The 17,347-nt window shown below is 36.0% G+C and overlaps 2 protein-coding genes across 2 annotated transcripts; one reads left to right on the forward strand and one right to left on the reverse strand.

Moving 5' to 3' along the window:
• Positions 1–990: 990 nt before the first annotated feature.
• Positions 991–6,794, forward strand: LOC111207278 (SKP1-like protein 18). The gene is made up of 2 exons (XM_022705205.2): positions 991–1,192; positions 6,197–6,794. The coding sequence occupies exons 1-2, from the start codon at positions 1,139–1,141 to the stop codon at positions 6,647–6,649; spliced, it is 507 nt and encodes a 168-aa protein (XP_022560926.1). The 5' UTR covers positions 991–1,138; the 3' UTR covers positions 6,650–6,794.
• Positions 6,795–7,951: 1,157 nt separating this feature from the next.
• Positions 7,952–9,807, reverse strand: LOC106434026 (tubulin beta-4 chain-like). Its single transcript, XM_048759567.1, has 3 exons — positions 9,328–9,807; positions 8,991–9,260; positions 7,952–8,918 (listed from the first exon to the last, which is right to left on the reverse strand). The coding sequence occupies exons 1-3, from the start codon at positions 9,719–9,721 to the stop codon at positions 8,242–8,244; spliced, it is 1,341 nt and encodes a 446-aa protein (XP_048615524.1). The 5' UTR covers positions 9,722–9,807; the 3' UTR covers positions 7,952–8,241.
• Positions 9,808–17,347: the final 7,540 nt, after the last annotated feature.

The following is a 17,347-nucleotide window of genomic DNA, read 5'->3' on the forward strand; positions in this document are numbered from 1 at the left end:
CTTATTTAAAAAAAAAAATTGAATATTATATAACAAATTATAATTGACTGGTGATCCCAAAAAAAAATTCTTTTATTTCTATAAGTTCATTTTCTGTATGTTTTTTGTTGGTCTAGTGGAAACCTTTGTGATTTTGTTGTTTCACTTTTTTTTTTTCCTTATTGTTTTGGAAAATAAAAAGAGAAAACAAAAGAAAAGCGGATACAAGAGCTCTCTCTCTGCTCTTTAGAGAGAGGAAATTTTCTCTTTTCTTCTTATCTATAAAAAATCTTTCAGAGGAAAGAGATGAAATTTAGAGAGAGAGATAGTTCTTCATCTTTTGTCGGAAGGAATCAACGGGACGGTTGATGAGTATCTTCATTGATTCACCGGATTCTCATCGGCTCATGACTCCCGGTTGTCGGACTTCGACTCTGGAAACTGGCGGCTTGTTTAGCACCATGTTTGTCGGCACCATCACTAGCAAATCATCGTGGCTCTCTGATGATTTTTTCTAGTTCTTACCGGATTTATATTTGAGTTTGTCTGTTTATTTCTTTTCTTTTCTTTTCTTTTCTTTTAATTTGATTTTGATTCTCTGTTTTCTTTTTAATTTCAATTGTGTTACGTTTATCAATTTACATAGCTTTATCCTTATTCCCCTTTTATGGGTTCTTCATCTTCAGGCTTATTTCTATCATTAAAGATGATCTGAATTAGATGGATTTAAGCTATCTCTAATGTTATCATGTTCATGATACAACTGGATTCAAGCTTTGCATCGATGGTTCGGCTATGGCTCAACCGTTCTGGAATTTGTTATCCAATTCGCCTTGGTCCCTGTCGATTTCCAGGAATATCATAGTGTCGGCAGCCGGTGGAGGAAGAAAAATGTCACATATGCTGTGTGTCTTTACTTTCGTAACAGTGGACATGATGTAGTTTTGAACTTTGTCTTTTTTTCTTTTTAGGTTTTTATAGTTTGGGCTTTTTATGCCTCTTTTGTGAATGTGTGTTTAATTTAGCTCTTCATGGGCCATTTAATAAAACGAGATGCCGAAAAAAAAAATCTGTCTTTCCAATTTCTCCTAGCCTATTATAGAGTGAAAGGATCTGTCGTCATTTCCTCATTTTCATTCCAGAATCTTCTTATCAAACCATGGCACAAAATCTGGTCGGCTTAACCGAGAAACTAAGCTTGTCTTCGAACAAGATTGTTAATAGAGTGTGTATATACTTAGTTATAAGTTAATGACGTGTAGTCAGCTCAGTTAGCTTATCTTAATCATACATGTATATAAGGGAACACATGTACATTCATTAAAGTTAATGAAGATATTTTACATTTCATCTATTATGGTATCAGAGCGGTGAGCAAAACGCTCCACCGTAACCGTATCTTCATTCCGTCGTAACTGAATCTCCGATCTTCGTTTTTCCGATCAATCTTCACCTTCATCATCATTGATTCCGATCTCTGGAATCTCCATCGCTTCCGCACTCATCATCTTCCATCACATCTCTTCGAGCTCTCTCGTCTTCCTGCATAACTCCGATCAGTCTTCTCCAGCTCCGGTTATATTCATATCGAAGCTCCGATTGATCATCCATGGGGAAACGAAAGTGTAACTCGAAGTATCGCACCTCCACTCCATCTCAGGCTGAGGATGACCTCACTTCTCCTCGTAACAATCATCGCAACGCAGATCTCTCTCCCGAAGGCTCTGGATCTTCGAATCGAGCTGCTGATCTTCGTCCTCTCAATCCAGCTCCGGCTCAATCTCGTCCTTTTGAGGTATCGGATTCTCCCGATAATCTTCATAGTCCGTATCACTTGCTGAACTCAGATCATCCTGGTTTAGTCCTTGTATCGGAATCTTTAGACGGATCTAACTATGGAACTTGGATTGTTGCGATGACCACTAGTTTAGAAGCTAAGAACAAACTCGGATTTGTTGATGGCTCAATCCCTAAACCGGAACTATCAGATCCATACTACAAGATCTGGTGTAGAATCAATAGTATGCTGAAATCTTGGTTGCTCAACAGCGTTACTAAGAAGATTTACACTAGCATCTTGTACTTCTCTATGGCTGCTGATATGTGGAAGGATCTTCATACTCGCTTTCACAAGTCTAATCTCCCTAGATTGTACAAGCTTCGTCACCAACTCCTCTCTGCGTCAAGGTACTATGGATTTATCCTCTTATCATACTCAGACGCAGACGTATTGGGAAGAATTGTCCAGTATTCAAGCTCCTGCGACTACAGTTGAAGAGCTATTGGCTCAGAGGGAAACAAATCGAGTTATTGACTTCCTCATGGGGCTTAATGAAAGCTATGATCATGTTCGAAGTCAGATTCTCATGAAGAAAACTTTGCCATCTCTCTCTGAAGTTTTTAATATTCTGGACAATGAAGATTCTCAACGCTCTGCTCGCATTTCTCCTTCAAGTGGTGTTGAGTTATCAGCTTTTCAAGTCTCAGGCAATCAAGGAAACTCTCAGTATCAGAAAGGAAGACCTGTTTGTACTCACTGTGGTGCTTTTGGACACGTTGTGGATCGTTGCTATAAGAAGCACGGTTTCCCTCCTGGTTTCAAATCAAAGTTTCAGAAGCCACACAACGGTCAGCAAACTGCATCTGCGAACATGGTTGCTATTCCCGATACATCTGAGATGATTTCTCAATCTCAGCAGTCTGTGACTCCTGTTGGAAGCCAGATAAATGCTACTTCTCCCGTTGCTCTCACTCCAGATCAGATGCAACAGTTCATTGCCTTCTTTAGTACTCAACTTCACAATCACAGCATTACTCCACACACCCCTTCGCAAGAGGGTTTCGTTGCCTCCACTTCAGCTGTATCATCAACTCCAAAAGAGTCTGGTACATTCCTTTCTCTTTATCAACCTACTCCTTTTTGCATGTCTTTCGTGCTTGCCTCTGGAGATGCTCCACTTCCTGATGACTCTTGGATAATCGATTCAGGCGCAACTCATCATGTTTCACATTCATCCTCTCTTTTTTCCCAACTAACTCCCCTTTCTGACACTTTTGTCACTCTTCCTTCTGGACGATCAGAGAGCATTGTTGGTATAGGTTCTGTTTGCTTGAGTGATAATGTGATTTTAAAGAATGTGTTGTTTGTGCCTGCTTTTCGTTTTAATCTTTTGAGTGTGAGTTCTTTCACTTCTGAAGTTGAATCAATGATTAGCTTTACTTCTACTTCATGCTTCATACAGGATCTTACACGGGAATTGATGATTGGCAAGGGTAGACGCATCTCAAATCTATATGTCTTGGAGTCTGGTTCTTTAATTTCTGCTCATACTTTCTCAGGTAACAATAAGATAGCTTGTTCAGTCACTGTTGATATTGAAACTTGGCATGCTCGCCTAGGTCATCCTGCTTTTCCTAAAATTGATTCATTGTCTAGTCTTTTACATTTGAAAAACACAAAATCTAAAGAAAATCATCATTGTCATGTTTGTCATTTAGCTAAACAAAAACGTTTAATGTTTCCTGTCTCTAATACAACCAGTGTTGCTCCATTTGATCTATTGCATATTGATGTTTGGGGTCCGTTCTCTGTTCCCACTTCTGAAGGTTTTCGATATTTTTTAACCATCGTTGATGATCACAGTAGAGCAACTTGGGTCTATCTCATGAAATTGAAATCTGATGTCTTGTTTGTGTTTCCAAATTTCCTAACCATGATTGAAAACCAATATTCAACTAGAGTCAAGTCTGTTAGGTCTGACAATGCTCCTGAACTTTCTTTCACTGATCTCTACAAACAAAAGGGTATTGTTTCTTTCCATTCTTGTCCAGAAACACCTGAACAAAACTCGGTTGTAGAGAGAAAACATCAGCACATTCTCAATGTTGCTAGAGCTTTAATGTTTCAATCTCATATTCCTCTTCCTTTTTGGGGAGATTGCATTCTTACTGCAGTCTTTCTCATAAATCGCCTTCCTTATCCTAATCTTGATCACAAATCTCCTTATCAAATCCTTACCTCAAAAATCCCTACTTATGATCATTTGAAAACCTTTGGATGTCTTTGCTATAAGAGTACCTCTTCTAAATCTCGTACCAAATTTGATCCTCGTGCTAAAGCTTGCGTCTTTATTGGTTATCCATCGGGTGTCAAAGGTTATAAACTTCTCGACCTTGAATCTAACAGCATCTCCATTTCAAGACATGTTCTGTTTCATGAAACTATCTTTCCTTTTGCTGGTTCTTCTCTTTCCGATACAGCAAAAGCTTTCTTCAAATGTCCTGATAAACATGATGTTGATTTACCTTTCGTAACAACATCGTCTGATGAACCATCAATGTCATCATCTGATGTTAACGTGCCTTTAGCAGTTACATCTTCCCGTACCCGTAGAACTCCTATCTACTTACAGGACTATCACTGCAATTTCACTTCTCTTTATCCTCTCTCTCGTTTTCTCACTTACAATAAATTCTCTTCACTTCATTATGCTTTTATCAACTCCATTCTTCTTTGTTCTGAACCTTTAAACTTTTCGGAGGCAAAGAAATCGAAGGAGTGGTGTAATGCTGTGGATGCGGAGTTTAGTTCTTTAGAGGATCTTGATACTTGGGAAGTTTGCAGTTTACCTGAAGGAAAGCGTCCTGTGGGGTGTAAATGGGTTTTCAAACTCAAACTACATGCTGATGGTACTGTTGAAAGGCATAAGGGTCGTCTTGTGGCTAAAGGCTACACACAGAAAGAGGGTATTGACTATGTTGAAACGTTCTCTCCGGTTGCTAAAATGGTAACCGTAAAGATGATCTTAGCTCTTGCTGCAAAGAAGAAATGGATTCTTCATCAACTAGACATCTCTAATGCTTTCTTAAATGGTGATCTCAATGAAGAAATATATATGGATTTGCCTCCTGGTTATGCTGAACGCAAAGAGAACAATCTTCCACCTAATGCTGTCTTACGTTTGAAGAAGTCTATCTATGGCCTTAAACAAGCATCTAGGCAATGGTTTGAAAAGTTCTCTTCGGCAATTCTCTCTTTGGGGTTTGAGAAAATCAATGGCGATCACACATTGTTTCTTTCTACTTCTTCTCGAGGCATCATCATTCTCTTGGTCTATGTTGATGATATTCTCATTGCAAGTGACAATGAAGCTGCTGTTTCTTGGTTTGTTGCTGAACTACGAAGTTACTTCAAACTTCGTGATTTGGGAGTTCTCAAATACTTCCTTGGTCTTGAAATAGCACGCTCCACTTCGGGTATCTCCATTTGTCAACATAAATATGTTCTTGAGCTTCTCACTGATGCAGGCTTGCTTGGCTGTCGTCCTTCCTCTGTTCCTATGGATCCGAGTGTCAAGCTCTCTGCTGAAGTTGGTGAACTTTTACCAAGCGCTGAACCTTATCGAAGACTCATTGGAAAGTTGATGTATTTGACAACAACCCGTCCTGATATCTCTTTTGCCGTAAACAGGTTGTGTCAATTCTCATCTACTCCTCGTAAACCACACCTCTACGCGGCTCACAAGGTTTTACACTATCTCAAAGGCTCCATTGGTCAAGGTTTATTCTTCCCTGCTGATGATCAATTTCAACTCAAAGCCTTTTGTGACGCTGATTGGTCTAACTGTCCTGATACAAGACGAAGTGTGACTGGTTCGTGCATCTTCATTGGTAACTCTCTTATTGCCTGGAAGTCTAAGAAACAGGACGTTGTTTCTCATTCTTCTGCTGAGGCTGAGTATCGTGCGATGTCTGCAACATCTAAAGATATTCTCTGGTTATCACGCATGCTTGCTGAGCTTGGTTGTCCATCTCCGAGCACTCCAGTGCTGTATTGTGACAGTACTGCGGCTTTACACATTGCCAAGAACCCCGTATTTCACGAACGCACCAAACACATTGAGCGTGAGTGTCATGCTATTCGAGAGCGTATCATTGCGGGTCAGCTGAAGACTCTACACGTTCGTTCTGAAAATCAGTTGGCTGATGCTTTGACAAAACCTCTCTATCCTATGGTGTTTAACAGGTTAATGTCCAAGATGGGTCTTCACAATGTTATGACGCCATCTTGAGGGGGCCTAATAGAGTGTGTATATACTTAGTTATAAGTTAATGACGTGTAGTCAGCTCAGTTAGCTTATCTTAATCATACATGTATATAAGGGAACACATGTACATTCATTAAAGTTAATGAAGATATTTTACATTTCATCTATTAATTGTGTTGACCAGCTCCGACGGCGATTCTTTCGAGATCGACGAAGCAGTAGCTCGCGAATCCCACACCATAGCTGAAATGCTCGACGCCGGGTGTGCCGGAGAAATCCCGCTTCAGAACGTCACCGGGAAAATCCTCGACAAAGTGATCGACTACTGCAAGACCCACGTCGAAGCTGGTCTGATTTTTGAAGAAGACGAAGAGGCGAAGAAGAAACTCAAGATTTGGAAAGCGGAGTTCATGAGAGTAGATCTGGAAACCATCTCCGAGCTCATCCTGGCTGCTAACTATCTCAACCTCCCAGGCCTTCTCGATCTTTCATGTCAGACACTTGCAGATTACATTAAAGACAAAACACCAGAGGATGTTCGCGAGATCTTCAACATTCAGAACGATTTCACGCCCGAAGAAGAAGCAGCTGTTCGCAAGGAGAACGTATGGGCTTTTGAATGATTCTAATTAATAATTTCTTAGATCTGTCTACTTCGTCAAACCATAGTGTGTTGGCCTCTTTAGTTTTCAATGCTTTATCTCCAGGCAAATTCTCCGCAACAGTGGAGGTTTTCTTTTAATAAAAAAAGAAGGTAATATGGACCAAGGCACGATCACTCAATGTTGAGATAATGCTGTTTTCTCACATAAAGCACAAACCGGCAATGTTAAAGTTTTTAGCTCTTCAAAAAGAGCACAACGTTGGAACTTTAACTCAAAACAGGTCTTTGGCATTTACCATAATCAGGCTTGACCTTCAGGCTTCTTATCCTCCCCAGCTTCATTAGTAGAAGAAGCTCCATTAGACACTTTCTCCTCAGGAGGCTGAACCTGTTCATTCTCAGGGAGAGGCTCTTCCACATAATCATTCTCAAAAGCATCAGCCGGAACCTCGCAAATCCTAACTTGAGGCTTCGATGGATCCTTCACCAAAACATACTTTCCTTCACTCAGCTTCATACACAGATCAAGAATCGATAATATCACATTGTTAATATGATCACGAGGTTGAGCCCTAGAAACGTAACCGATCTTCATCATATCCGCATTAGCCAAAACAGCCTGTGCAGTCCATTTGGCTAACTTATTACCATTGTTCTTCAACTCATTAGCTAAAACCGCACCGCTCTAAGTTACAAGCTTCGTTCTCCAGTCAATGCCATAGTATTTCGGATCAAAGTCGTTTAAGAGCATTCAAATGGTGTGATCGGTTGAAATTATAATAACATTTTCCAAAAGTTTTTAAAGATGCTTCCAATGGTAAAGACGGATAATCATGGAAACAGAACAGTTTTTGACAATCGAGCAGGAGAAAGCAAGGTAACCCGTTTATGCATCCCACTACAAGTATCACCTGTTGAGAGTTACTTTTGCGCTGTTTAGACTTGCATGGCTCTAGGGAACTTAGCTTGGGTTGGGTTCACATACAGCTACATAACTATGGAATCGCAGATCAGCATTATTGGTTGGTGAAACACTACTGACATTAACACATATTAGTAATTTCACTGCGTACATTAACAAGTTGTGTAACCTAGCGATCTTCTCGAGGCGTATGGATAGAATCCTTAAAGCTAAATCTCTGTTCGAGGATATACGGCTGTCTCTAGGGAAAACAACGGAAAGATGAACCGTTTTACACGTCTTTTGATCCAATTTTACCGAGATGTTATCATAATCCAGAAGACTTTATGAGAAGCAACTCTTCAAATAACTTCTCTTCGAGCTATTCTTATGCAAGTTTGATGAAGGAAAAGTAGGAACTAGTTGGAACTGGTAATTAATCAGCGAACATGATATACAGACCCCGGGAGTAACAATAAAGCACCAAACTTGAAAGAAAAAAAGCAATAATATTTTTCACTTGACAAAAACAATAAAGCAATACGCGCAAACGTTTTAACAATCCAGAACGAGTTTGTGTTTCAAGGACAAAAGCAAACATAAACTGGAAGGAAAAAAAAAAGGAGATACTTAAAAGAAGAAACCCAGAGAGAAGAACGCGACTGCAACTTACACAGCTTATGAATCAGACGAAGGCATTGAACAGCATCTCAAGCCTCATCGTACTCCTCTTCTTCCTCCTCCTCGTACTCCTCTTCACCGGCTGTAGCATCCTGGTACTGCTGATACTCTGCAACAAGATCATTCATGTTACTCTCTGCTTCCGTGAACTCCATCTCGTCCATGCCTTCTCCTGTGTACCAATGAAGGAAAGCCTTTCTCCTGAACATAGCTGTGAACTGTTCGCTCACACGCCTGAACATCTCCTGTATCGAGGTTGAGTTCCCGATGAAAGTCGACGCCATTTTCAAACCCGTTGGTGCAATGTCACAGACGCTGGACTTGACGTTGTTCGGGATCCATTCAACAAAGTAGGATGAGTTTTTGTTCTGGATGTTCATCATCTGCTCATCGACCTCCTTAGTGCTCAGCTTCCCACGGAACACAGCGGACGCAGTTAGGTAACGTCCGTGACGAGGGTCAGCGGCGCACATCATGTTCTTGGCATCCCACATCTGCTGGGTCAGTTCAGGGACACTCAAGGCACTGTACTGTTGCGACCCTCTTGACGTCAACGGAGCAAAACCAACCATGAAGAAGTGGAGCCTCGGGAAAGGGATCAGGTTCACAGCAAGCTTCCTAAGGTCGGAGTTGAGTTGACCAGGGAAACGAAGGCAGCATGTGACACCACTCATCGTAGCCGAGATGAGGTGGTTAAGGTCACCAACTAATAACGAATCACAAAGTCAGTTGACTCATTACAAGAATCTGTATAATAATAATTATAGAATTGACTCACAAGTGGGATTAGCAAGCTTGAGGGTACGGAAGCAGATATCGTAGAGAGCCTCATTGTCCAAAACCATACACTCGTCAGCGTTTTCAACAAGCTGATGCACAGAGAGAGTTGCATTGTACGGCTCAACAACAGTGTCAGAGACCTTAGGGGAAGGAAACACAGAGAAGGTCATCATCATACGGTCAGGATACTCCTCTCTTATCTTAGAGATGAGAAGCGTCCCCATGCCAGATCCAGTTCCTCCACCCAACGAGTGACAAACCTGGAAACCTATTATACCAAAGAGCCTTCTCAAGATCTAGATCGAGATTCAAAACCAAATGAGATATATTCTCACCTTGTAGACAATCGCTGTTCTCAGCTTCCTTCCTCACAACGTCGAGCACGGAATCGATCAACTCCGCGCCCTCCGTGTAGTGACCTTTCGCCCAGTTGTTCCCGGCCCCGGACTGCCCAAACACGAAGTTATCGGGACGGAAGATCTGACCGTACGGTCCAGATCTGAGCGAATCCATGGTGCCAGGCTCCAGATCCATGAGAACGGCGCGTGGAACGTACTTCCCCCCGCTCGCCTCGTTGAAATACACATCGATGCGTTCCAGCTGGAGAGGAGAGTCGCCGACGTATTGCCCGGTGTGATCGATGCCGTGCTCGCCGCAGATCACTTCCCAGAACTTGGCACCGATCTGGTTTCCACATTGACCGCCTTGGATATGGAGGATCTCTCTCATTTTTCTCCTTCGCTTTGTTTCTTGAGAGAGAAAATAAAAGAGATGAGATGAGAAAATGGCGACGAGCGGAGGATTAAAAAGTTAATCTGCTATATATAAATTTTTTATTTATTTGTTTACAAATGTGCCCTTATACTTTATTTGGATTTCTGATTGGACCGCAGATCTTTTATATGTTTAATTTTCCTTCTCTTGGCTGTACGACAGCGGAGGATTTCAAATATCCCTGTCCCACTTGTCCACAGATATTTTTGCTATTTTAAAACAAAATATTAACTAATTAGTTTTTTCCTTCTGCCGAACAGGTTTTGTTCTTATTATGGATAAGTACAATAATTAATATGCATAATCAAACCAAGGTTGACTGTCCAAGAAAAATCATACAGAAGTGGTGGGACTGTAACGGAAGGCTCAAATAAAAGTTGGGCCTTTCGAAAATTTAATAAGGCTCGGATAACTTTAGTGTCAAACTGTCAATCTATCTACGATGATATGGCATTACTTTTTCTTGATTTTTTTAAAAACAAATTATCAGCCTTTTTCAACCAATAGGAAACAAGATTTTTTAAACTACACCAATATATTCCTAACAATATTAAAGGTGATATTGGTTAGCGAGAATATAGGAAATAGTTTGATAGTAGATATTTATGATCTAAATTTCGTATGAAAGTGTCATTTATTGATATATTTTCTACGTTAATGTTTTAAAAAATTTAATTTGTTTGATCCGAAAGTGAAGGGGAAAGTAAAGGGAAAGGAATAATTGTGGTAACTAATTATGTGATTTAGTAACAAATAGGAAAATTATTGTTTCCAAATCTTATTGTTATAATAAATATTCCTCATTAATTATACAAATTTATATAGAAATATAATAGGATCTAATATCACAATTAAGTAGGTATCATTTTTATACATTAATTTTTGAAATTTAAACCTGACTGGTCCTTAAGTTAACATTATGATTTTGAAAAAATCAATTTGCGTATACTGATTATCATTAAATTTTATAGTTCTTAATATTATATATATATATGATACATGGATTTGTATTGTTTGTATGAATTAATACAAAACTAAACGTATAAATATTGTAGATTTGATGTATATTGAGATTTTGTTTGTGTATAAAGGACAGAAAATCGATTTGTATAAGCTAACAGGTGAGAAATGGAACCTTGCGTGATTCAGTAAGATGTGTATATTAATTGAGGGATTGAGGAATAATAGGTATTGGTTGTATAATATAATAATGGAGCCGTAAAAATTTAATGTTGTAAAGTTTTTTTAATTTAAAATAGATTAATTTAACAAATGCATTAATTAAACCGTAAAAGATAAATATCCTTAAATATAGGTTTAGTTAATATCTTAGTGACATGGAAGTGTAAATAACTTGCAAAACTAAGGGGTAATTTAAATTTATACTCCTCTTTTAATATATATATATATATATATACAAAATCAAGGTGCTTAAATTAAGGGATTGACTGAGCTTTTATATGGACTTTCTTTTTGAATGAAGTTGGAGAATCAGTCTCAATTTTGTGCACCTTGTTTATTGACAATAATTTGGTGCTTATTTATCATTAAATGATTGTCAATAAACAAGAGTGATTAATAACATATCATATAACAAGAGTGATTAATAACATACCATAGATAAATTAATTGTTTTGATTTATTTACCATAGATAAATCAAAATAATCAATAAACAAGAGTGATTAATTTTCTTATGTATTTGCACTATATGGTATTTTATTAATCACTCTTGTTTATTGACAATCATTTAATGGTAAATAAATCAAAACAATTAATTTATCTATGTTATATGGTATGTAAATAAATTTAAATGATATCAACATAGAAATATAATATATTTTAATATGACTAACTATTAAATGAGGTTTCATAATCATATCATATGAGTCATATGTTTTTATGATTATTTGTATCTTAATAAACCATTTCTTTAAATCATTGATAACATAATTTTCAATCTGAGACGCTTAATATTTTTAATAATATAACCATTTTAAAAATTTTAGTGTGAAGTTAAAAATTAAAACATTTATGTATATTTAGTTGGTACATAGTTTAATTTAATCGTTATTAAAATATTTAATTTGAATATCATTAAGTGAGACTTTCTACTCCTATGGTTTTATAATTATTTGTATCTTCTTATAACAAAAAAAATAAACTATTGATGACAAAATTTTAAAGTGAGATTTTTAACAGTTTTAGTAACTTATAATTGTTTTTAAAAATTTTAAATATAATTTACACGAAAATATTAATTTTTATTATATCGTTAGTTTGATTTTTTTATTTTATTTTAATAATATAGATTTACACGAAAATATCATTATTATTCAGAATCATGAAGCTTCATATATATATATTCTAATTACATTAAGAAATTGTGTACCTTTTATTTAAGAAAAGAATGAAAAACATTAATAATTCATTATATGGTTAGTTTAATGAAAAACATAATATATATTTAAATGGACCAACTTATTTCTTTAAAAATTGTAAGAATCAATATATGATGACACATGGTATATCTCAAATGTTGTAATGCTTATAATATATAAAAGATGTGTTATGTATAATATAACACATAACTATGATTGGCTGTGGATCTTAAAACCTAAAACTAGTTACTTTTTAGATGTTATAAGATCAAATTGACAATCGAGCAAGAGAAAATAAGAGATAATTGAAGGCTGAAGTGCTAAAAGTGCGCAAAACCTGTATGTATATCTAGGTTTAAGGTTATTTTTCTTCACAATGATTTTTTTTTTGTTTATATAGCTCGTTTTCTTGTTATTCTCACGTGCTTCGCTTACTTTAGCCGATCTCATAACGAGATAGATTTCCTTAGACTTGTTCCACGTGAACCTAATCATTATTGTTAACTCGCAGTTTGCAGCTCACTAAGTCTTCAAGATTATAGACTTGTTGGATGCCTTTGTTGGGTTAAAGGCCTTGATTGGTAGAGCATTAGCATTAGCATTATACTTCACATTATCCAATTAACAATTGTTAGAAAATCTTTTAGAGAAATATTTACTAAATGCTAATGTTTTCCAAATGCTTTCTGGCCAATGTTTTCATATGAAGCTTTTAGAAGAGCTTTTAGAACAGCTCAAACAACCCAGCTCCATTAAACCTGATCAAATGGGCTCTCTCTGTCTCGTCTGCATCCGCCGAACAACTCAGCTCCGTTAAACTAGATCAAAAGATGCTCTCTCTACTTCCTCTGCATCGCCGTTGTAAAATCCTTCTTTCTATGAATTAATGATGAACTCATCATCAAATAATTTTCGATGATTTACAAAACCAGCTTCTTTATAGAACAAAACTACATTGAATAAACAACTTGAAGCTGCATAATCCTCAACCAATGATAAGGATCCGTCCCAAACTTAACATATAATAAGGATCCAATTCCTTCACGTAAGATGATGGTGGTGGTGCTCCTGAAGTAAGATAACTTTTAAGGTGGGATGTTGAAGAGAAGGAGACGATGATGATGAACGAGAAGGAGGTGCCATCATCTCTAGCTAGCTTTTTGTCGGGTGAGAAGAAGAGAGCAATGAGTCACGGGTCCGTTTTTGTCTTTTATTTTTGGGTCAAAACATCTGGTTTAATTAAAATTAGATTTATGTTTGTTTTAACTGGTTAATATTCTTTGGTAAATTGTTAACCGGTTAAACCCATAGTTCATGTATAATTAATTTTGAATTATCGGTTTGGGGAGAAATAAGATTGTAACTTTTAATTCGGGGAAAAATACGTCTGCAATGTTTAATTCATGGGCATATAGCATGAGGTAATAGTTCGGTGGACATTTGATGCGATATGATAGTTCGAGTGGAGAAATAACATGTTCACCCTCTCTAAAACTATAAAGAATTTTTAACATTTTCTTGTTAATTCATGTCTATTAATCAATATTTTAGCTACTGAATGAAATTTATAACTTAATTCGTGATATTTATGAGGTTACCAACATTCATGTTTATTAAAGTTTCTAGCTGATCTGAGAAGACTTCCGTGGAAGTCTTCTACTCTAGTTTTTGAAAAACTTGTATTTTTAAGAGTATTAAGTAACTTCAAGATATGTAAAAATCATATTTTCTGTCTTAGTTTTACTAAATTTGACTAAGTTTTTCAACACAAACTTGTAAAAATTGTGATATGTTTTGACTAGTTACTATTGTTTGTTTCCATCGTTTTTTTACAACAAACGGCTTTTCTATTACTCAAACTTGAGGTGGTCTGGGTAACCAAACCGGAATAGAACAATCAATAAAATAAAGTTCCCTATGAAAAGACCTAGCTAGAGAGTGTGAAATCTGATTTTGCGCTCGTGGAAGATAGGTGATCTTGAAGTCCGGAAAGCATATCTGCAGAGTCTCAATCCTTTCTAATTTTGTTTCCATCTCTTACGTGTGCACCGATGATGATTATTACTATGAGTGGGTAAAATACTTAGTTTCTTAAAATTTTGTATCAATGACTTATCATTATTGTTATATGCATCAACGATATTTTTTGCTATGAGAGAGTAGAATGGTTAAAATGATTCTTAATATGTTGTATCAATGACTTAAGTATCATTATTGTTATATGAATCAATGATGTGTTTTGCTATGAGTGGAATATTGTGGAATATGAACATATTTACCAAATTGATATTAAAACAAAACTATTATAGATCAATCATTTACAAAGATAAGCTTGGACTCCACTTGATATGGAAGAAGACTCCGTTAGAAGACTTCCTAGAAGTCTTCTAGCACATTATATTTTAGAATACTTTGGAAGACTTATGGGAAGTCTTCTCGAAAGTCTTCTAAAATATAATGCGCTAGAAGACTTTCAGAAAGTCTTCTAACGCATTATATTTTAGAAGACTTCCCATAAATCTTAAGTCTGCTCTAGATTTGAAAAACCTGCATATCAAAAAATGTTCAAATGGCTTAAAAACAGAGAAAATGAGTGGAAGATTATATAGATATACTTTTATAGAACACATAAAGTACATATCCAAGTGGAAGATGAGAACCATTTGGTTAAAAACCTGCAACAAAAATTAGATTAGTGAGAAAGACATGAGACAAAAATGAAAAATTCATATAAAGTTTAGTGTTTTCAAGTCAAAGAGATTAGAATGGGTTTGGAGAGTTTTAGTTTGGGAAAAAGGTAAGAACTTTATGCAACATAAAATTACCAAATGAAGAAAAATCAGATATAAAAACTTACCAAAACGCTCAGATATGTTATGAAAGGGAGACATGTGAGAAGACTCCGTCAGAAGACTTCCAGGTAAGTCGTCCTTGAAGTCTTCTAGCGCATTATATTTTAGACGGCTAACAGGTAAGTCGTCCCATAAGTCTTCAAGATCTGAAAAACCTGCATATCCAAATTCATATCTGAAAAACTTGCATATCCAAAAACGTTCAGATGACTTAAAAACAGAGAAAAAGAGTGGAATATAAGATATAGATCTACCTTTATAGAGCACACAAAAATACATATCTAAAACTAATAGATCTACTTTTAAATGAGTGGAAGATGAGAACCATGTGATGAAAAACCTGCAAAACAAGATAAACTAGTGAGAAAGACATGAGACAAAAACAATAAATTGATATAAAGTTTGGTGTTTAGAAGTTTAAAGAGATTAGAGAGAGGTTGAAGAGTTTTAGAAAGAGGAATATACCAGTTTTGTTGCAGTCATTTGAGAGGAGGAGAGAGAATGTGTAAATTTTTATTTATATATAGAGACGAATTACTTGTAAGTCGCCCAGAAGACTTCAATATTTTTAGCGGGAAACTAAAATATTTTTAGTGGGAGTTAGAAGACTTTCAGAGAAGTCTTCTAATCACCAGACGACTTACATGTTAGTCGTATAGACCCTAAACATAACCCCTAAACTAAATTAACTAACTAAACACTTCATAAAAATTAAATTAAACTTAAAAAGTGTTTACTATACACAGAAATGAACACATATAGGTAAAATTTTAATTTTTCAAAAAAACATTTAAGCTTTCTAAAATCTAACCCTAAGAATACATATAATATTACAACATATGTTGTCAAACCCTAAGCCAAAAAATATCATGATTAACTACTTTCACTCATCTATGTTGAAAACTATTCAATTTTATTATATCTTAATTTATATTACTTAAAACTGTTTATAATTACATGATTTTAATTTTTCACTTGTCAAAATATTTGTTTTTAAAAATTAAAAATTATTTTTAAAATCAACTACACCAGACGACTTACAATATCTCAGAAGACTCAGATGACTTTCCGGGGCTATATTCGTAAAAATGAATTCTGTTTTTTTTTGTCACAAGGGGCTGACTGTAATTTCACAAGGCTTTTAGGTTAGTTTTACATTTGATTCAAGTTTTGGTATACTTTTGTATTTAAAATCAAGTTTTTCTCCCCCCCCCCCCAAATCATATGTAGATTATAAATATGTGTATTTATGATATAATGACACAAATTTTTAAATGTAAAATAACAAAGTGAATATAAAATTTAGTTCAAGAAAAATAATTGTAAAATATTATGTGAATTTTATCTTGTTATGATAGATGTGAATGAATTTTATACTATAAAATTATGACTTTTTAAAACAAAAAAATACTTGTAAAATTTGTAAAAACATATCAAATAATTTTAAATATTTTCATTTTGAATAGGTACCGGAAATCTGAGGATCTGTTCTGACTCTGGAGTCTAGGATCCTTGTAATCTGAAGCAAATAAGCTGATGTCCCAAAGTTTTTTTGCTTGATATTTTTTCTAGTATATATTATATTATATCCCAAAGTTGTAGAGAAAATTTATTAAAGGAAAAAAGCTTTTGGACCCAGAAAACATTATGTATACATACAACGAACCAGGTTAGGAGAACATACGGAAACATTTTATTTTCCGGACAAAAAAGAGCAAAAAGACAACAAAAGAAGAAGCAATTATATTATATGCACACCATGTCTCTTACTAGTATAGACAATGTAAAGTGGATTCTAGACATAATATTACAACTTGATATTATGTCTAGATTTCTTTTTTTTTGTAAAAGGCATTCTTAATTTAAAAGCATGAGACCGAAAATGTTTTACAAGCAAAAAGCTATAGATAGAGAGCTCAATCCATTAAATCACATGTGAGAACCCAATTAAAGCCCTATTAAAACCCATAGTAGTAGCCCAAGAGAGGGAGTTTTTGATTGGAGAGAAGTGGAGGGGTTGAAGGAAACCAGCGGAGAAGACGAGATGAGTATACGATATGGTCGGAGGTTTCCTTCACGGTAAAGAGAACCACTGCTGCATCATTTGAGAGGATCGTATAGGGCTTAACTCTCTGAAGCTCTGTATCTTATTTCTTATCTGCCTATCAATCATCAAGAAGATAGAGTCAATGGATCGAAAGGTGTTCGCATGAAGCCGGGAGTTACGCTCATTCCAGATCCAATATAGGGTCGATTGCCAAGCAAGGAGAGTTAGGAGTCTTGTGGAGGTCGGAGGAGGTAGTGAGTTCATCTGATCAAGCGTCTGCATCCAGTTTGGGAGAGGAACGAT

This window comes from Brassica napus, chromosome A2, assembly GCF_020379485.1.
Source record: "Brassica napus cultivar Da-Ae chromosome A2, Da-Ae, whole genome shotgun sequence".
Taxonomy (NCBI): domain Eukaryota; kingdom Viridiplantae; phylum Streptophyta; class Magnoliopsida; order Brassicales; family Brassicaceae; genus Brassica; species Brassica napus.